Raw genomic sequence first — 22,033 nt, forward strand, 5'->3', positions numbered from 1 at the left:
GTTAGTAGTACCTCTACTGTTAATAGAGAACATGTTGTAGGACAGGAGCTTTATTATACGCTGAAATTATGAATGCACTTGGGGTTGGATACAGTGTGTATGCTTCTTCCCGGCCTGTTATTACTGACCAAGCAGATGCTGGGAAAGTTTTCTGTGGGGCTAGTAAATTTATTTCTTTTCTTTAAAAATTATGGTGCCCTTAGTGGGGAAGAAAAGGGAGGTCAGCACAGGTTTTCCGTAAAGGGCAACAGTAAATATATTAGGTTTTGAGTACTGCCATGATCTCTGGCCGAGGTCTCTTCCTCGACTCTGTTGTAACGTGAAAACAGCCATAGATGATACACGAGTGTGCCTATAAGAACCTTTATTTACAAAAACTGGGTGTGGCCTATGTATGGCCCACACACTGTACTTTGCCACCCCCTGAAGCAGATGCACTTAAAAGGGACCATAGCTTGGGGCGCCTGGGTGGCTCAATCGGTTAAGCGTCCGACTTCAGCTCCAGTCACGATCTCACAGTTCATGAGTTTGAGCCCTGCATCGGGCTCTCTGCTGTCATGATTGAGCCTGCTTCGGATCCTCTGTAACCCCCCGCCCCTCCCCGACTTTCTCTCTCTCTCTCTCCCTCTCTTTCTCAAAAATAAACATTTAAAAAAAAAATAAAGGGAACATAGCTAGATTATCAAATGGCATAAAGATTTAGAAAAACATCTTGTTAAAAGAAACACCCTGCCGACACACACACAAGACAATGAGAGTTCTCGCCCCAATCATTAATGTGAAATGGGGGTAACTGAAAGAGAGACCAACCCTGGTCCTGGTCACCTGTCCTATCCAAGTCTCAAGTTTCTTTTTTATTTATTTATTTATTTATTTTTTATTATTATTTTTTTTTATTTTTTAAAAAAAATTTTTTTTCAACGTTTTTTATTTTTATTTTTGGGACAGAGAGAGACAGAGCATGAACGGGGGAGGGGCAGAGAGAGAGGGAGACACAGAATCAGAAACAGGCTCCAGGCTCCGAGCCATCAGCCCAGAGCCTGATGCGCGGCTCGAACTCACGGACCGGACCGCGAGATTGTGACCTGGCTGAAGTCGGACGCTTAACCGACTGCGCCACCCAGGCGCCCCCCAAGTCTCAAGTTTCTATCTATCCCGGAGACAGAGGAGCTGAATAGATGGGACTCATTTAGCTGAAAGAGATGCCACATCTCATTCCTTAGGTTGAAAAATAACACATCCCTCCACCCACGGAAGTGCTGACAAGGGTGTGAAGCTTAACTTTGCTCTTCCTGTGATGTCAGGTCCCGGAGCTCTGAGAATGAAGCTTCTAAAGAAATCAGCATAGGAGTCAAACAAGCCCTTATCTGCCAGATAGTTGCTAGGGGCTGTGCGTGAGAAGGTGGCCCTGGCCCCAGGACACGGCTTTTGAATTTTGAGGAGCAGGTGGCGGAAAGATCATGAACTTAGTCATCACAAGATACGGTTTCAAATGCCATGACTTGTTAGTTGTGTGACCTTGGGCAAATGACCACCCCTAAGATTCCAGGGTCCACATCAGTAAAATGACAATGCCACCTCTGATCTCATAGGGTAGGTAAGGAGATTTATGGGATCGGGTAGTAAAACTGTCAAGCCGAGAGCTTGAGTGCACATCGGTTTCGCTTCCTCTGTCCCCACCACCTCTGCACAGACAGGTCGTCGGGACAAAGGACCTGAAAGGTGGCAGGGGTTTTGCAGAGACCTAGGGATTATAGCTACTTGACAATGAAGGCGAGCACCAGCATCCTGGCTTCCTGTGCTTTTTGGAACCTCACTGGCACATACCAGAAGGGGCACCGCCACACAGAAGGGCACTATCCACAGAAAGGCAGATGTGAGAGAAAAATGTTTCTGCCCCTGCAACATGCAGGGCATCCTATCAGTACTCATTGCTGACCTTGCCCAGAATGGCCACCAGGGAACTCAAGAACAGAGGCATGAAGGAGGTCATTGACTGAGCTACTGTGGAAGCAATGGCATTTTTCTAGTGCATCCTAAAATCCTGAATCAGATATCATCTGGGTAACAACATTAATTTGAGGCTCATTTTGTTAAGCCCAATGTCAGCTCCAATATGCAAAAAAAAAAAAAAAAAAAGTCCACCTCTTTTCATAAAAACCTGAACTGACCTTTATAATCAGAGAAGGTATTAAAGCTCTTTCCTTTTAGAGATAAATATCTGAAATGAGTGCCATCATTAAGAACCCACATTAAAGCCTCCCCGGACGAGGTATGAAGGACAGTGATGATGGAAACAAAGGCCATCTGTAACCCACAACACAGCACCTGGTTTCATGCCGTGCACCCGGCTTCAACAGAACGGGTGCGTGGAAAAGATGAGTAGGTTACAAGCTTTGTGATGGTACCAAATTCTCATCATTTATTTTTTTTATTTTTATTTTTTTTTAATTTTTTTTCAACGTTTTTTATTTATTTTTGGGACAGAGAGAGACAGAGCATGAACGGGGGAGGTGCAGAGAGAGGGAGACACAGAATCGGAAACAGGCTCCAGGCTCCGAGCCATCAGCCCAGAGCCTGACGCGGGGCTCGAACTCACAGACTGCGAGATCGTGACCTGGCTGAAGTCGGACGCTTAACCGACTGCGCCACCCAGGCGCCCCGCAAATTCTCATCATTTAAAAGATTCGAGCATTCCCACTGCATCTCCCATACTTGTGAAATGTAATGTCTGTTCTCATTATTCTTCTTAGAAAGAGAGGTAGAGCGACGAATAATGAGAAAATTCCCATAGAGGCAATTAATACACAACTTCCTCCTCCCTGGACAGATAACTCCATAATTATCTCTATGCTGGTTTCTCTACACACAGCCATCTCTTGCGATGTAGACACACGAAAGAAAGAAAGAAAGAAAGAAAGAAAGAAAGAAAGAAAGAAAGAAAGAAAAGAAGAAAGAAAGAAAGAAAGAAAGAAAGAAAGAAAGAAAGAAAGAAAGAAAGAAAGAGCAGGAGAAATGAGCTCAAGATTATCTCCCTTCTACCATCATCCTAATTCCTACCCCCCCCCCCCCCGACATTACTCTTTATCAACACATGCTGTGACCTCAAGCTTACAAACTGCAGGTACGGGGGCAAAGATGGATGCAGCATGTTTCAACGTATGTACAGAGCAATATACAGCAAGTTGGAAATCTAAATAAAAGCCTGGCTTTAGCATTCCTAGAATTGATGTTCTTCCCTATCCAATGGTCATGTCCTCATTCGTGCCTTTTCTTACCTCCTTCTTCTCCCTGAGCCCCACGTTGGCTGTGACTACCATTATCCCCAGCACCTGCCAGAGCCTAGCACATAACGGGAATTACAACGAACATCTTGAATGAATGAATGGGAGCCTTTTTTTCTGAGCTTTCCCCTCTTGCCTGAACCCCCCCACCACCACCTTTTATCATCTCATTAATCTCTATAACTGCAGCCATCGAGAAACTGAGGGGCCACATGCTGACACAGCCTCGTCATGTTACCGTGCCAGATCTCATGTGGTCAACAATGGGTGGAACCTGGGCTTCCTGGCACGGGGACCCAGTTCTTGTGCAAGAGCCTCTCCCTCTGGCAGTGCCCTCTTCCCAGTGAGGGTGGTCCGCCACAGCCATGTCAGGCACCAGAGGAAAAAGTCTCCCAGACTGTGTGCCCCTGCAGCCAAATCCTCCTGCGGAGAGAAGCTGTCTAGACCAAGGTCTGTCTGGCCCGATTACACAGTAAGTGCTTCTAAAAGCAACATACCCGGGGCGCCCGGGTCACTCAGTAGGTTAAGCGTCCGACTGCAGTTCAGGTCATGATCGCGTGGTTCGCGACCTCGAGCCCTGAGTCGGGCTCTGTGCTGACAGCTCGGAGCCCGGAGCCTGCTTCGGATTCTGTGTCTCCCTCCCTCTCTCTGTCCCTGCCCCACTCGTACTCTGTCTCTCTCTCTCAAAAATAAAACTAAAACAAAAAATAAAATAAAATAAAATATAATCAATCAATAAATTAATTAATTAAATAAAATAAATAAAAGCCACACACCAAAAACGTGCACCTGTGTTTGGTAGTAACTAGTATGGTTACGGCATGGTTTTAAAAATGGGATATCAACAGGAATCACTCTCAACGCATCACACAGGAAACTACTTTATCAGCACTTGGGAGCTTAGTACGCCCCAAGTTAAAAATACTCCTTTCCTCTAGTTGAAGTACAAAAGTTGAAAGAACTGCTTAAACTTCATTTTAACTCGAAAAGTGACTTCCGAAGCAGAATTAATCACTATCTTGTTGAAGGCTCAATGGACAATCACTATAAGCTCAGATGAATCTCAAAAGCTACTAAAAAAAAAAACCACTGTGCAAAGGTCTCATAAAGCTAATGATGGGCCGTCTACCAAAGACAAGTTCTATCAAAACAGTAAACAATTTTCCAGATGGAAGAAATAGATACCACTGATGCTGTGGGGAAAACTAATAACCTTGTATTTCACTCCGTGGAGGAAAACAAAAAGCACAAGGCCCAAGATGCCTCCTTTCTCCTGGTCTTAGTCTGTGTTTGAAGCTGTTCATTTATTCATTCGACAAAAACATATCGAGCCCTTATTCTGCACCTGCCACTGTCGTAGGCACTGGGGACACTGTGGTGTACAGGGCATAACAAAAGCCTTTCCTGCATTCCACTGGGAGATATGGAAAGTAGTAAGATATTTAGCATGATAGACAGTGAGGCATGCTGGGGAGAAAAATGTAACAAAAAGTCACTGGAGACGTTTGAACCAAGGAATGGCACCATCTGACTTCCATTTGAGCAGGGTCATTTTGGCTGCTGTCAAGAATACATGGAAGGGATACAGGTAGAATAGAAGCCACCAGTCAGAGGTCACAGCGATCTCCCCAGGGAAGGGACAGTCATTTGGGCCCGAGGGGCAAAATGATAGGAATATTACTATCTGAATATAGATATATTCAGTATTATAATATATTACTTCTGAATATATTTTGAAGGGAAGGCTGATGAGATTTGCTACTGGGTTTGCTAAATATGGGGGGAGATAGAAGGAGTCACTCTAACATTTTGGGCTGAGCACCTGGAAGGCTGGAGGGGCCTCTTTCTGCAATGGGTAACTGATGTGGAGGTGTGGTTTGAGATTCAGTTTAAACGTCTTAGGTGTCGAACGTCTAGACATCTGGGTCTATCGGGCAAGGGAGAGGATATTTGTATATTACATTCAGGTTCAAGAACCAAGATGCACTTGGGAATCACCAGCAGATAGACGGTATTTAAAGACCTTAGCCACCAAGGAAGGGAGAGTGTACAGGTAGGAAAGAGGTGCAAGTCCTGAGTTCTGGGGCTGTCCACTGTTTTATAGGTCAAGTTAAAGAGGAGGAACTAGCCAAGGAGATGGAGAAGGAATAACCAGAGAGGTGCGAGAAGAACCAGGAGAGAACAGTGTCCTGGAGGCCAAGGTAAAGAAATGTTTCAAGGAGAAGGGGATCAAGAACGTTAAATGCTGCCAATAGGCCATGCAGATTCAGAGGAAACTGAACTGAACAGACAAAATCATGTGGTCAGACTCTACAGAAAAGACGCAAGATTGTAGCTAAAATACTGCCATATTTCACTGATTCTAAGACATCTGAATGCATATTTCAGTCAATGCCTTTTCATATCTTGGTTACAGTGGATTTTCTTCCTTAGTGGTATTATATTTTTAATGTTTATTTAATTTTGAGAGAGAGAGACAGACAGACAGACAGACAGACAGAATCTGAAGCAGGCTCCAGGCTCTGAGCTGTCAGCACAGAGCCTGACGTGGGGCTTGAACTCACAAACCACAAGATCATGACCTGGGCCAAAGTTGGCCGTTTAACCAACTGGGCCACCCAGGTGCCCCCCTTAGTGGTATTTTAAAAAATGTTATGTCACTATCAGTGGTGTCTTAGGTTTGATAAAATATAAAGAGTCATTATCTTTTTAACTTATAAACTTGAACCCGCCTATTTTTTACAATACGACACAGCATCCACACTTAATATGTCAAATTCTGTGCATACCCTGCAATGTTAAAAACCAATTACTCAAGAAGAACAACCAACAGAAATCTAGAAATTCCTCCTCCTCTGCGAAATCTGCTTACATAACACCTGACCAGGTTGATTCAAGGGCACTGATTTTTAAGGATTTTTTTTTTTTTTTTTTTTTGGTTTGGTTTCTATTTGTATTTTAGCCCTCTGTGGGGGAAAACACTAATTTGTTTTCCAAAGAGCTTAAATGCAAAAGCTGTTAGTTAGATAAATTACAAAATAAAATATACACTTAAAACTAAATACCATCCCCTTAAAGCCCAGAGGAAGCATCATCAGCGGGTGGGCCTGGGGAGGACAGCAGCCTGCGATCCCCAAGGGCAAAAGCCCATCCCTGGCCACTTTGCGCACGAGATAATGCTTTTTAGGCTCCAGTGATAAGAGGCTTTTCTCCTGCAACAGTTCTTTCTGCTGCATAATCCTCAGACATCCTCAGAGGTTAAACAGATAGGTGCTGTCGGCGGGAAATGGCATTAGTGGAGGCAGAGGTGGAAAAGGCAGCGGGGTAAGGGGGGGAGGTGGAAAAAACGTCTCTTCCTGCCACTGTAAAATAACTATGGTGGGGCAGCCCCAGCGATGGAGCAAAGGACACAGCGGCCTCTTAAAATGGAACAATCTGCTCCCTTCAGCCCAGCTTCCCGGTGTTTACATTTCAAGTCTACTTCCCATAGGAAATTTGGGCTGACAGAGAGGTGACCGTCTGGAATTTTTAGTCAAGGAGGCTTGAGGCAAAGAAGGAAGGTTTCTTTGGTTGCAGCTGTCTGCTGTCTGGGGCTGAGAACACCACCAAGTTCAACAGATGTGGCTTCAGATTAGCAGGACTCCATCACCTCTGACTTATCTGTAACGGCCTTTATTTATTTATTTTTTTTACGAGAGCCCTCCAAGCCTAAGCTTAAGAGAAACGTGAAAAGTAGGAAATTGGTGTAACTTCTACAGAGGAGAACTCATTATTGATGACAATTTTGTAGTTGTTTTATTTCCGACAAGTTGGGTTTTGCTAAGGGAAATAAAATTTTCTTAATAGAACATGATAAAAAAAAAATCAGGCATAGAAATTTAGAAGTTTCTAGCCTCAGGTGATTCATGGGAAATTTCAAAAAATCTCTCAAAAAATAAAAATCAAATACAAAATTCATAGAACAGGATATGCCACTCAGTAAGCATGAGGTAAGTCTTTGTTGAAGCAAAGTAAACAATGGAAACTTAATGGTAACAGAAGCCTTTCTTATAAGGCTAGAAAAATATATTTACTAGTCACAGTTGTACCCCAGAATTACTCTCGCGATCTTGCCTATGTCAGCACTAACAAGCATCCCGTAACATCACTTTAGGGGGAAAAAAAAACGAGTCAAGTACTTATTATCAAATTCCTAACACACTTCACTTGTTCATCATTTCTGAATGCTGTATATGGTAGTTTCCATAATTCGATTGCAATGTTTTAAGTGCTCCCTGAAACCTGACTGAAGAAGTCTATTGATATTGTTCGAATATATCCAGGGCACGGCTTCCGGTTACTCAACCTCTGTCCCCTACCAACCACTGCAACCTTGGGGAAAGATTTATGCCAGAAACACAGTCCCAACTGGACTGCATCTGGCTGCTTTCCCTGGAAAAAGGATGAAGGCTATGAGAGCTGGGAATCCAAGAGACAGGTTTCCTTCATGACCCCCGTAAAGACCCATTCTCTCATACCTGACCCATCCTGAAGGAGGAACCACAATTTGGGAAGAAAGGAAACACATTTCCTAAGCCTACTGTTGGGATTCATAAGGACCTAGAACCAAGAATGATGCTCGTAAGTAACACTTAAAGAAGAGATAGGTTTTACTTATTTGCTGGGTAGTGCTGTGCTTGAGCAGCGGGGTAAGGATAGAGAACAGGATGGAAGAAACAAAACACATATTACCAGAAACTCAACCCCTAAAATATGGCTTCGTTCAAGGACAGTGTCTGAACTTTTTAAATAAGTGCACTGGCAAATTATGTCCGGGTTCTCAGGCAGCACTGTTTTCCCAAAGAACAGTCTTTACAGACAGACTGGGATATCAATCTTAGACAAATAAAGTTATGCAATCAAGTTATGCAAATAAGAGGTTTAACGACCAAGCCAGCTGAGCTGTACTTGAACTTGAACTCCATCTTCAGGTTTCAAGCCTGAGACACGGAAGCAGTTTGGTGTTTGGTCGTGGGTCGTTCTTAACTTCACTGGTCAGTTTTTGCAGCGCCGAAGGACAGGATTTTGGAATGGAAGATGTTAGAGATACTTGAAGCCAAGCCCTTCATCCTACCAGTGAGCAAAACCGGGCTCCACAAGGTCACAAGGTCCTTCCCTCTGCATAGCCTCCCTCCAAGCCAATGCTGTCCTACTGCACATGTCCCCTGAGCATGGTGGGTTCCTCCCCCCTCCCCCTTGCCCCAGGCTGCACTGTCGAGGCGACCACGGGAGCAGGCTGGGTGAGCAAAACTCCTTCCTCTCGGCCTCGAGAATGCTGAGAGTCACAGACTACGTGCCACACTGTCAGTTTCTTTCCAGCTCTTTTTGTTCTGGTCAGTTGGGCTTTGAGGCACGTTATGGCCACCGTTCTTAGTGTAGATTTTTTTTTTTCCCTGCAGCCATTTCTCCTGACCCACAGGACTCATTAAATCTCACCCTCGATGGAGTTCTACTTGTCTTAAACATCAGATACAACTGTCCCTCCACCCTGGCCTCAGCTCTCCACGAATGCTTAGTACAGCTCAACTTCCTGACCTTCCTGTGAGGAAAGAGAGAAAGAGAAGCAAGCCGAGCTGGCAGCTTTATCAATATTTACATATGATCTCATAATTTAGTCTTCATCAACAACCCCATGAGATAGGAGCTATGTCCACATTACAGATGAGAACACTGAGGAGAGGTTCGGTAGCTTGGCATAGTTGCACAGTCAGGATGGAGAGTCAAAACCGCAGGTGAATCCACCCATCAGCCCACATCTCTCACTGCACCATGATGCCTCCCGGGACCAAGCATAGTGTTACCCACCCTGTCCTTCTTGAGTCTTGGTTGCTTCCCTGAACATAAATCTTTTGAATATGTCTCCCGCCAACCCCGACTCCCCTTCATGGGGTCACAGGAAAGGAGACAAGTGGAAATAAAGGAGAAATCGGTTACAATGATAGATTTACGATAGCCCAGGTTTCAACCTTCTGCCCACTCTTCCTCCTCCAAACAATGGAGAGACGTGGGAGAGGCAGCGGCACATGCTAGTGACCAGCTCAGGATCCAAGGCCAGCTGCGTGAGTGCCAGTCCTGGCTCACCACTGGCTTGACGTGTGGACCTTTGTCAAGTCATGTAATCCTTCTGTGCCTCCGTTCTTAATATGCTGTAGAATGGGCACGGTCCTGCCATTATAAAGTAGTTCTGAGAATTAAATGAGAACGTACATATAAATCCCACAGAACAGTACCTGGCACACAGTAAGCATCTGATAACCCTGGTGTATTCTTTCTCTCCCTTCCTCCAAACCAGTGTGTCAATGCCAAGGCCTTACATAGGCTCCCTTAGAGCAATTTGCTTATAGAATAATCCTAGACGAGGACATTTTTGAGTAAAACCGAGTTAAAGTGAGAGGATGTCAAGAGCAGCCAGAAAGGTGCTTGAGTGCCTGAGAAGCAGGCCATGAGGGTGTAAGGAAAGGATCAATGAAAGGAGAATGCCTCTGCCTCTTCAAGGTCAAGGTGGGAAAGTTCCGTGTATATTGCAAGAGCTTCAAGAACTTCTTTACTTTCACCTGCAGCCAAGATCTAATTCATCTCCAGCTCCCAGCTTCTTCACCTCCCGCAGCCGGAAATCATCCAATTAAGAGGCTCAGCAAAGGTAGCGGAACACCGCCACCACCTGCAGCCCCACCAAATGAATGACCACCTAGGGACCATCACCATCCCCATGAAGGCAATCCAGGGAGACGTCCCCTTCTGAAACACGCCTTCGTCTCTCCCCCCCATCCACTTCTGAGTCCCCGTGGCCAAAGGGCTAAGTTCTTTTGCTCCCCCAGCCTCAGCCTTCAGTATCCTCACAGGCAAACAGCCTCTCCATGCTGTCATTTAAGAAACAGGAGTAATTGCTTTCAAACCCCGATAGCCTCTGAACTGAGCAGGACCGTGCAGTCCTTTGACCAGAGAAGCAACACGTGAAATATAAAAAGCACTGTCCCAGGAGCCAAGAGACTCAGCCTTAGTTTCTTCTCTAAGCCTACTGGCCACATGACGTTGGGCAAGTCACTGTTCTCGTCTGGCACTCAGTTTCAGCTTCTGTAAAATGGTAGATTAGACAAATACACACACACACACACACACACACACACACACACACACACGATCTCCAACTTGAAGCTCTCCCCAAATAAAACTAATCCAAATACCTTGTACGTTACTAAAGCCTAGTCCTTGGACCGTACCTTAACCTTGGTGTTCACACACACATAATTAAATGAAAAATAACAGAAGTCAAGCAGTTTAATAATGAGTCACGTTTAAAATTTCCTCTTTTTTTTTTTTTTTTTTTTTTGCCTTGGGATTCCTTAAAGGTAACCCTGGTTACAAATAGGAAGAGTTTACTTCAGACACTATAGTCCCCTACTTCAGCCAAAGTACAGCTAATTCAGAATCAGGCAGATTGACCATTGAGTTCCTTTTCAGGAAAACAAGTCAACATCTGGATGACAACTCTGAAATGGGAGATAATACAGTAAAAGACTCAACAAAGAGGGAGAAATATGTAACTAAGATGGAGACTAGCTCCTCTCCAATCTAATGCCTCTCATAGCACTTTCCCCTGAAGAAATAAGAAATTCCTGGCTGTCGAGGCGAAAGGCAAAACCTGTGGACCAGAGCTCTGCCTGGGCCTCTGAAGTACCCAGCAGGGCGCCTCGCCTATTCCCTGCAGGTGAAACCAGACTTGGACATTGCCTTTCTGGAAGCGAGATAAATTCTTTCTATAACCCCAGCCTTCCACTGATCTGTGAGTGACATTTTTTCCCTCATCCTCAAGGATTATTTTTGGATTATCCTGTAACATTTTAAGCATAGTCCCAACAAATTACAAAGCTGCACGGATCTGTGCTAAATGTGTAATTTAAGAACCCCTTGACAGGGAGAGTAATCCTCCCTGAGAACTAATAAGAACTCGTAAAAATATATATGAAAGTTAAAGAGGGGCGCCTGGGTGGCGCAGTCGGTTAAGCGTCCGACTTCAGCCAGGTCACGATCTCGTGGTCTGTGAGTTCGAGCCCCGCGTCAGGCTCTGGGGCCTGTTTCCGATTCTGTGTCTCCCTCTCTCTCTGCCCCTCCCCCGTTCATGCTCTGTCTCTCTCTGTCCCAAAAAATAAATTAAAAACGTTGAAAAAAAAAAAAATTAAAAAAAAAAAAAAAAAAAAGAAAGTTAAAGAGAGTTTCAGCAGAAGTCTGAACTTATTCATTGATACTCAGCGAGACTGCCAGGGGGTATTGCCCCAACATGTGTATCCTGGAAGCTGCCTTGACAGATGGATATGACAGGTGGATATGAGCTGCTGGCCGCCCTCCAGCCAGGACGAGAGTCGACTAACTTTTCCAAGGCAGGAAAGCACTTACCAGGTATGCTCTCTGTGTCACCAGGGTAAAGCTGTTCTCAGGAGTTCTGTTGGGAATGGAGTCCCTCGCCCATATGAGGAGACCAAGGCCTTCCTCAGCATAATAATTCAGAAATGGATGAGAGCCTTGGACACAGCTTCACCTTAGGCAATCAAGGTGACACATCTGAAGGGACTGAAAGACTCAAAAGTAGCTCCCCCCCGCCAGTCCCAACCACGCTACAAAAATGTCTCACATGCTCTCCAAAAGCATGCACGATTATCGCACGTTCCCCTGGTCCTCCCCAGCCACGTGTCCTGACTTAGGTGGAAATTTCCGCTGCCCTGACCTTACTCTAGGGTAAGCGCAAGGGAAAGCTTTACTGCGTGGCAGTGAGCACGCGGTCCTTCTTTGGCATCAGTTTGGGGTTAAGCCTGGCCTCTTATCTCGGCCCGGAAGCCCCTGTACTCCACTCTACAGCCCGCTGCAGGATCCATGAGGGCAGATCACACTGGGACAGACAACAGTGTGACGGCAGTGTCCTCGGTTACAGTAAAATGATCATGCAGACCAAAATCTGATGACCCTGCTGTGTTGGGTTCAAGTTTCCTCATTCTTCAAAGTTGAGATTCAAAGAGAGCAAGTCTTCCTCCCAGGATCAAGCAGCCTTTTAGTAGAAGACCCAGATCGGGACCTCAGGTGTCACAGTCCAGTGTCATTTCTGCTGCCGTGGCGCCTTCTGGGCACCGCGATCCAGCCTCTGAAGAACAAGCCCGTGGCTCCACTCAACCAGCTCATGCTTGTTGAAGGGACTGCATTTCAGATATTCTTACTCTGTGCAGCAATCCGGCATGCCTCCCTTCCAGCTCTCCTCAACACCACTATTCGGACAGTGAACGAAGAAAATATTCAATGCAGCCGTGCACGCTCTCAGCTTCTGAGGAAAGAAGGGGTGCGCTGCAGCGTATAGTTGGTTGTGCGTGTCCACTGCCTCTCTCGGTCCCTCTCTCCACACAAAGCACATCGTCCCCTGAGCGAACGACGAAAGGTAGGCGACCAGACTGCACCCCAAACCACTGCCTCCTCCCTCTATGGCTCTGGTTTGCCTAAGAGGCAAGATATAGCAGGTGCATGGCAGGTACCCCCATGAGGTGGACCCACGAGGTGAGACTAAGGTCTCTTGCCAAAAACTAGTATCTATCAGGAGGAGGTGGAGAAACCCTGGAGTAATTTTTCAGCAAAATACAGGGTAACTGCCACCTTTTCCTTGCCCCCCCCCCCCCCCATATCCGATGGTCCTGTTTTATAACTCAGCCCTTCAGCAGTCAGACTGGGAAATAGTTGCTGCTAAATATAAGGTGGAACACTGAGGCTAGAATTCAAGCAGCTGTCCAAGAACCAGACTGCTTCTCCAAGCCGTACAAGGCACCGGGAGGCAAGATACAAAAAGAAGTGCGAAGAGGGGCGCCTGGGTGGCTCAGTCGGTTGAGCGTCCAACTCCGGCTCAGGTCATGATCTCCCGGTCTGTGAGTTTGAGTCCCGCGTGGGGCTCTGTGCTGACAGCTCAGAGCCTGGAGTCTGCTTCAGATTCTGTGTCTCCCTCTCTCTCTGCTCCTCCCCTTCTCACGCTCTCTCTCAAAAATAAATGAACATTTGGGGCTCTTGGGTGGCTCAGTGGGTTAAGTGTCTGACTTCGGCTCAGGTCATGATCTCATGGTTTGTGAGTTCGAGCCCCGCGTCAGGCTCTGTGCTGTCAGCTCACAGCCCGGAGCCTGCTTCGGGTTCAGTGTCTCCTTCTCTCTCTGCCCCTCCCCCACTTGTGCTCTGTCTCTCTCTGTCTCTCAAAAATAAATAATAAATAAAAGTAAATAAATAAACAAACTTTTAAAAAAGTTTATTTTAAAAAAAGCTGCTAAGAGACAACACTATGGTATACATCAGGGGCTGGCCAACTAGTACGTGCAGGACAAGCCCCCCATTTCTACAAATAAGGTTTTCCTGGAACACAGCCACGTCCATCATTTACATATTGCCTATAAGGCTGTTTTCATCCCATAAAAGCAGAGCCGAGTATAGCAACATAGACCGTATAACCTTCGAACGCTGAAATACGTCCTAGCTTGCCGACCCCGGTAGAGCGTAGAGAAAATATTACCATGGAAAGGATAAGTCCATATCTAAATATAAAGCCAATAAGGAGTCTTGTTTGATTGTCTATGAGGCTTTCTGCCATTTCAGAGAGCACTGCCTCCAGCAGCAGATTAAGTAAACCAAGAAGGAACCATACCCTGCATGGAGGGAAAACCACATTTCCAGTAAGCTCTTTGAAGGTAGCAGCTTTGACGCTATGTAAGCACAGCCGCACGCACTATAAAGGAGACTCGTGGTCATTATTTCTGTGACTGAGTCAGGAAACAAACCGAGAGACTACCAGAGAGGACAGAAGTGACGATGACGAGTCACTTCTCGACCATCCTCATCACCGCCCTCAACGCTGCCAGCACTTACAGACCACGGACCACACGGCCGGCAACGTACTGAGCGCTGGGCACACACTCCATTCACTCCCACAACAAACGATCTGTTAGTATGATTCCGATTCTATACACATGGAAAACGAGGCACCGAGTGGCTAAATAACTGGACCTTGATCTTGATCGCACAGCCACTAAGTGGAACCAGACTCCAGAGACCTTGCTCTGAAGTGCATATGAGAACGACTTCTTTCTAACCTTCTAAACAGAGGCCCGGAGAAGTGAAAGGTCTTCACTGAAATGGACAGGGAATGGCACTTCTAGAATTTTAGAACCCAGCTTTATTGCTGTCATTTCCAGGGTGTAGTGTAGTGTAGTGTCGCTCTCCTCCCCAAACCCCTGGCCTCCACTGCCTCTGCTGCTCTCACCTCCAGCCCAACCAAGGGCCGCCTCCCACTGGCTTCCTTGCTTGAGGGCACCCACAAGACTAAGCCATTTGCATTCTGCTTAAATGCAAGCACCGGGAAGCATTCACGAATTAATTCCCTCTCTTCACGTCACCCAGCTCTCCAGTGTCCAAGAGCCCAAGTGTTCCACATTGAAGAAGCATATCAGATGGAGGAATATCAGCAAATTTTGTAGCTGGTTTTTGCATATTTTAAAGCACTACTGTCACGAAAGCTTCCTTTAGCTCCGAATAATAACTCTTGGTATCTACGGCAATTTCGTGTAAAGAAGCCACCTTAAGATCTTTATGTGAAATCCCTCACACCAAATATGATTATGAGCCAAAGGAAAAAAATCCAATATCTGAATTGAAAACAATGCAACCTGGAAAAGGATTAGGTAATTAGTTCATGGTTGCTCTAGACCAGTGTTATCCAATAGAACTTTCTATGATGGAAATGTTTCAGAGCTGTCCTGTCCAATCTGGCAATTACTAGCTACATGTGGCTACTGAGCCCCTGAACGGTGGCTGGCACAACTGAGGTACTGATTTTTTTTGTTGTTGTTGTTAGTTACTTTTACCTTTACGTGCAATAGCTCGGATGGCTACCACACGGGCCAGCTGGACTCCGGACCACCCGTCTGAGGGCCCTGTGCTATTGCCCAGGCCTGGGGACACACAATAAAACCCGGTGTCTGCTCTCTAAGAACTTAGAAACAATGTGGGGAGACAAACCACATAGACACAAATAGTTAAACAGTGCCAGACAATAAGAGCAAAAGGAGTTAAGAAATAGCATCTTAGAATCTAATTCTACAGAATGAGTCCTTTACCCTTTTGTTGCGAAAGAGTTGCTTGAGAAAGAGTGCACCAGCCGCTATTGTTTTTGCAGTCAATTTCTAGGAGATGCCGCTGTCCTTATATGTCATGTGCTTGAAGTAGCCACACCGGAAGGGCTCACTGTCCCTGGCCAATGCTTACTGTCTCCCCGAGACACAGAACTCAGAAGGTGCTAGTCAGGAGCCAAGTTCAGTTTAAACGAGATAAATCCACTTCCTTGGTCTCTCACTCTTTTATTCCTCATTTTTCTCCATATCCTGAAGTCTGAGAGAGAAAGGAAATACGATCGAGGAGAAATACTGTCCATTTTTTGTTCCCTCTATCACCTCGCAGAGCCTCCTGTCTGTATTCTCCTCTCTTATCCATAGAAGCATTTTTCGGGGTGACTCCCACTCCCCGCCCTGCCTTTCAAACTTCCCCTTCCAAATCCCTTGGACAATAGGTTGCTCGGGATCGCAACTTCACACTTTTTGCAAATAGCTAAAGAGAAGGGGGAATAAAGGAAGGAAGAAGAGACAGAAGTGGGAATGGAGAGAGAAGGGGAAGAAAGGAAGGAAAGGTAACTAGAAATGGCCCATAAAGGAACAGCCATGAGAGAGCGGCGACAGATTCCCGTCGTCAGTCATCCCCTCAGCTTCAGTTCTCTCTCTTCCATGGTTACCAGGAAGGGAATAGAGAGACTATTTTGAGACCATTTGAGCCTCTCGCGTTGCAATGTATGGCCAGTTGTGCACAGGCTAAATTTCACTGTCTTTGCTTTTGTGCTTTTTGTGACAAAGCAGATCAAACAAAAACTACTGTTTCCCATGTGACCTCCCAATGAATGTGAACCCACACCTCTCTTCATTTTAAATTAATGGAACATTTTGGTCCCACCATTGACCCATTACGTTGGGGTTATACTACAGAAAGAAGGAATGTTTTTAAAAGTGACAAAACGGGGGCGCCTGGGTGGCTCAGTGGGTTGAGTGTCCGACTTCAGCTCAGGTCACGATCTCACGGTCTGTGAGTTCGAGCCCCACCCCCGCGTCGGGCTCTGGGCTGATGGCCCAGAGCCTGGAGCCTGCTTCCGATTCTGTGTCTCCCTCTCTCTCTGCTCCTCCCCCATTCATGCTCTGTCTCTGTCTCAAAAATAAACGTTAAAAAAAAAAAATTTTTTTTAAATAAAAATAAAAATAAAAGTGACAAAACGATGACAAATGGACCATTGACAGCAGACATACATCTTGAGGACACTCATGATGCAGTAATAAAGAGTGACATCGATTTTTATGTATAAAACTTCTGGGGTGTCTGGGTGGTTCAGTCCGTTAAGCAGCCTACTCTTGATTTCAACTTGGGTCATGATCTCATGGCTCGTGAGACTGTGCCCCACATCAGGCTCTGCACTGATGGTGAACAGCTGTTTGGGATTCTCTCTCTCTCCCTCTCTCTCTGCCCCTCTCCCGCTCCTGCTCCCACGTGCGTGTTCTCTTTCTCTCTCAAAATAAATAAATAAATTTTTTTAAATTCTGAAGGGACTTCTAATTCTGTTGCTGCAATAGATGCATTACAGGAAACCACAGTCCAGACCCAATCAACCAGACATAAAATCGCTACGACTTCAAAAAGGAAGTATACAAGTACCACAGCACCTTTGGTCTTCGATCCTCTTGGCTGTATAACGTCTCATCTGGTGTTTCCAACACTAGGATCCCATGAACGCAGGATTGCAGTTTGCAGGAATTCAACTTTAAAACCCCTAACCTGGGGCGCCTGGGTCGCTCAGTCGGTTAAGCATCCGACTTCGGCTCAGGTCATGATCTCACGGTTCATGAGTTTGAGCCCAGCGTCGGGCTCTGTGCTGACAGCTCAGAGCCTGGAGCCTGCTTCAGATTCTGTGTCTCCCTCTCTCTCTGCCCCTCCCCTGTTCATGCTCTGTCTCTCTCTGTCTCAAAAATAAATAAACGTTAAAAAAAAAAAAAATTAAAACCCCTAACCTAAGTCCATAGTAGGTAAAGAGGGGTGAGTGGGGCCAAATAAAGGAGAGGCTCTTGTTGGGAAAACGGATGGGAACCAATGGCCCCGCGTCCGAGTGCTGAAGGTCTATAAGGCACTCAGGATCACAGCCAGGGTTGCTAAGGTAGGGAGAGATAAGTGACGTCCTACATGTACATGATCGCATATAGAGCACGCCCCAGGGCTAGGTGATTTTATCCCCTCTCATCCTCATGAACAACTCAGTGTGAAATGGGTGAGGATCACAAAAAGATCTTATTATACAGGATTATCTGCTGCCCAGAACTCACTGCAATCAGATCAACAAGGTATTGTTTCTAGAGGCCTCTCTGAGCCCCTGGGACGGTTATTAAACAGAACCTCGCTTTGTGATGGGATTTTACCTGGTTGGACCTTTGAGAATAGCAATTTGGAAAGAAGAGACCTTCCTTAGGTCTTCACACTTTTTGCAATATAAACATTGCAATGCAAAAACCTGGGGGAAAAGTTTAAATACGGGAAGAGATCATTGTACCCGAATGAGACTACTGTGATTTAGCTGGAAAAGCATAATCCCGAAGTACTGATTTGAATGCAGGAGTTATGGTTTTATTTGACTTGGCACTTCCATTCTTTTTTACGAGACGGGAGATTGTTTCAAGGACACAGGCATGGGACACAAGGGCACGGGACACAAGGTGGTCCTAAGAATGCCTAAAGGTCACTGAATTAAGCTGCTTTCTACTGCCGACCAGTTTTACTTCTTCAACTCAAAGTGTTCTCAAGAATTCTGACAGCTATGACCGCGGTTTAATCTGTAAGTGCGAATACTACAGGAATGGACTCACTTTTTTAATAAGGTAGGAGGAGGGTTCCGGACACTTACGGAATCCAGCAAGATGTTCTTTGCTCCTGTTCTCCTAATTAGATATATAAGAACAAGTGTCCTGACTGGCCATTTAGAGGGCAATTCAATGAAATAGCTGATCCTAGACCGACCCTGGACCAGAGGAAAAAGGTACGCTATCCATCGAGGGCTTTACTGGGTCAACTGAAAGCACTGGAATATGGGCGGTGAATTAAAATACTGTATCCAAAAAATAAAGAAAGAAAGAAACCCAGGAGCTCTTGATAACGTTAAAAATAAATAAATAAATAAATAAATAAATAAATAAATAAAAAAAAAATACTGTATCCATGTTAAGTTTATTAAGTTTGAAAATGACTACGTTTTTTAAGGAGAGTATCCTTGGGGCGCCTGGGTGGCTCAGTCAGTTAAGCGTCCAACTTCAGCTCAGGTCACGATCTCACCCTTTGTGGGTTCGAGCCCCACGTCGGGCTCTGTGCTGACAGCTCGGAGCCTGGAGACCGCTTCCGACTCTGTGTCTCCCTCTCTCTCTGCCCCTCCCCTGCTCGCACTCTGTCTCTCTCTGTCTCTCAAAAATAAACATTTAAAAACTTAATTTAAAAAAATTTAAAAAATATAGAGACTATCCTTACTGCTAAGAAATGTATACTAACGTACCTAGGCTTAAAGGACCATGAAATGACTCAGAAAAATTATTGTAGGCATGCACATATGTATACAGGTCTTCCTTAACTTGTGATGGGGTAACATCCTGATAAACCCATCGCAGGTTGAAAGTATCATTTAATACAGTAAGTGGAAAATGCATGTAATACACCTAACTCATTATTCTCAACTAAGAGAAAAATACACCTCACCTATCAAACATCACGGCTAAGCCTAGCCTACCTTAGACATACTCGGAACACTTACATTAGCATACAGTTGGGCAAAATCATCTCACACAAAGCCTAGTTTATAATAAAGTGTTGAGTACCTCGTGTAATTTACTGCATACTGTACTGAAAGTGAAAACCAGAATGGTTATTTGGGTACATCAGGGTTATAAGTGTATTGGTTGTTCACCCCCGTGACCGCGTAGCTGAGAGATGCCTGTCACCCAGCATCATGACAGAGTATCATTCTGCACATCACTGGCCCAGAAAGACCAGAATTCACAATCTGAAGTACAATTTGAAGCGAATGTATATATACATCACTTTGGCAACGTTGTAATGTCAAAACACCTGAAGTTGAACCATCATTAAGTCGGGGACAGTCTGCATATATACACTACGTATTATGTAACACTATTTTATATATATTATATAACATTATGCTATATGTAACAAACTCGTCTGTGTTATTACACATGTCACAACACAAAGTCTGTATGTAATTTTATATAAAAAGAGCAAATAAGCAAAAGGACAAAAGTTAACCACCGGTCGATCTGGGCACAGGTATATCGGTATTCTTTGTACTATTGCCAATATTTCCATAAGTCTGAAATTATGTCCAAATAAAACTACGTTTTATGAAAAAGGAGGGGAGAATTAATTGAAGCCTTCCTTCCCCAGCTGGGTTGCCTGCAAAGAGACATCTTATTCAAATCTATGCAGGCTCTATCCCAAACAGGATGTTCCCCCCAGTCTGATTTTCACTCAGACTAGCAAAAGGAAGCAAAATGAGTTTTGGGTTTTTTTTTTTTTAACTTTCCCTAAATTTTTGATTATAAAAATTGCATGAGCTTATTATAGAAAATTTGGGGAAAAGAACAGAAAACTAATAAAGAAGGGGAAAACAGCACTCAAACATTCCACTATACCCCACCAAACTGGAAGAAACATTATTTTTATTCTGGCGTATTTCTTTTCAGTCTTTTTCCAACATTTTAAGAGAACCAGGATTATATTGTGTAAAGTGCGTAGCCTGGGTTGGCTATGTTGTTTTTCTTTTAAGCTAGTGTAAACATTTCCCTATGTCGCGGGTAAAAAGAACAACACCTCATTAAATCGTCAATGTCAACACTGTATTCCACTACATGGATATGCCATAATTTACTTATTCATTTCCCTAAAACTAGGCCTTTGATTATTTTCAGTTTTTATTTATTACACAACATGCTGAGTTAAAAGTTTAAGGTCTTTGGGCTCAAATCTTTTTTTAGTATTTCCGCTCTATGCCTTTATGAGAGATTCACAAAAACTGAATTACTGGGGCAAAGGGCATAAACATTTTTAAGACTAAACACAGGGGTGCCCGGGTGGCTCAGTCGGTTGAGCGTCTGACTCTTGATTTCGGCTCAGGTTGTGATCCCACTGGATTGAGCCCCCGAGGATTCAAAGAAAGGGAAGTTACCACCACAAGTTAAAAACTGCACTCGTCACATCAAACTTGGCTGCTGGGACACGTCCTGTTAGCTGTTTTTAGCCTTCGAAAAAAGGAAAAACTGAAATATTCTACCCTGTATCAGCACACACTGACCACTCGGTAGAAGACACAGGGTCCAGCTTCGGATGATAACCAGTAGAGTAAGCTTTGGGTGTCTATAATCTAAAAGACTTTCCTATCCTCCTGATAGAAATGGGATCCTCAAAACACAAGGAGGGGAAAAGCACTTGTGAGAAAGTGACAGGAATCTAAAAGCAAGGTTCAGATTCAAAAAGGCAAACTTAATGAAGACAAGATGGGTTTTTCACCCTCTATTTTTCCAGCAGCCTCGTATTGTAGAAGCAAGGGACCTAACAGTCAGGAGTCAGTCCCATCTGGGCTGAACAAACAACCAGCCTGGGTCAAGGACACAGCCAAACTTCCCTGAACTCTATCTCCCCGCTTGTTAAATGACACGGTTGAACAAAGTCCCTAAGGGTCATTCTCAGGTCTCTGATTTGTCAACATTCTCCTTTAAATGTGCCGGGGAGAAAAGGGCAGAGTGATTATTGTCTGTGAATGTATTACGTCAAATGCGGACCACCTCATTTTTTATAGCACAACTAGAGCCAACAGCACATGGTATACAGTAGCTTCCAGAAACTTTGCATTTCCCACTCCTTCAGGCAGCAAGGACTAAGAAAGGACAGGCATGGGGATCTGTGAGCAAGGAGAAAAGAAGGCTCACCATGGCCATTGCAGTAGTAGATCCACTTCTCCCGGTTCTGGGTTGGGGTCATGGATTTCTTCAGCCCTGCCTTTTCCACAATGGCGCTCGGATCCTGCCGGGGCCCCTTTTTCAGAGTCCTTGAGCTTTTCCGGATACTGCATACCACTATCACCACAAGCACCAGCAGCAGGAAAAGCACAATCATCCAGGGCAAATGTTCATTGATGTCAAAATGCTTGTGTAAATTCTGTCTGGGGTGACTCCTCTTGAGGCCTTTGATGGGCGTGCTGGACTTCTCCCCCCCAGTGGCCTCCATGGATGGCAGCAGCTTCAGGATGTGTCTGTGGTGGGGGCCTTGCTGGTGGTTGACTACCTGGAGGTTTGGGAAGGTCTGGTTCACGCCTTCCTCATCCCTCGCTGAGCTTGTGTTGTTGGGGACTGTCCCTTCCTGGATGCCACTCGGTACCTTTGGTCTAACAGAGGCAGAAGAGCTGGATTCTGTTGAGTTCATGCCTAGAAAAAAGGAGGAGGGGAGAGCTTTTCTATATTTGGGGATCTGTATATTCCTCCTCTTCCTGTTCATCTTCAAACCAGGCCAGATAACGCAAGATGTGAACTGTTGGAGCTTAAGAGTAATTTATACTGCAC

General features: G+C 45.0%; 1 protein-coding gene across 1 annotated transcript in view; it reads right to left on the reverse strand.

Moving 5' to 3' along the window:
* TNFRSF21 (TNF receptor superfamily member 21) overlaps positions 1 to 22,033 on the reverse strand; it is a 70,412-nt gene that overhangs the window by 27,476 nt on the left and 20,903 nt on the right. The window contains exon 3 of the mRNA XM_058734190.1: positions 21,404 to 21,898. Coding sequence (XP_058590173.1) covers positions 21,404 to 21,898 — 495 coding nt within the window. The remainder of the gene's footprint in view (positions 1 to 21,403; positions 21,899 to 22,033) is intronic.

This window comes from Neofelis nebulosa, chromosome 6, assembly GCF_028018385.1.
Source record: "Neofelis nebulosa isolate mNeoNeb1 chromosome 6, mNeoNeb1.pri, whole genome shotgun sequence".
Classification (NCBI taxonomy): Eukaryota; Metazoa; Chordata; class Mammalia; order Carnivora; family Felidae; genus Neofelis; species Neofelis nebulosa.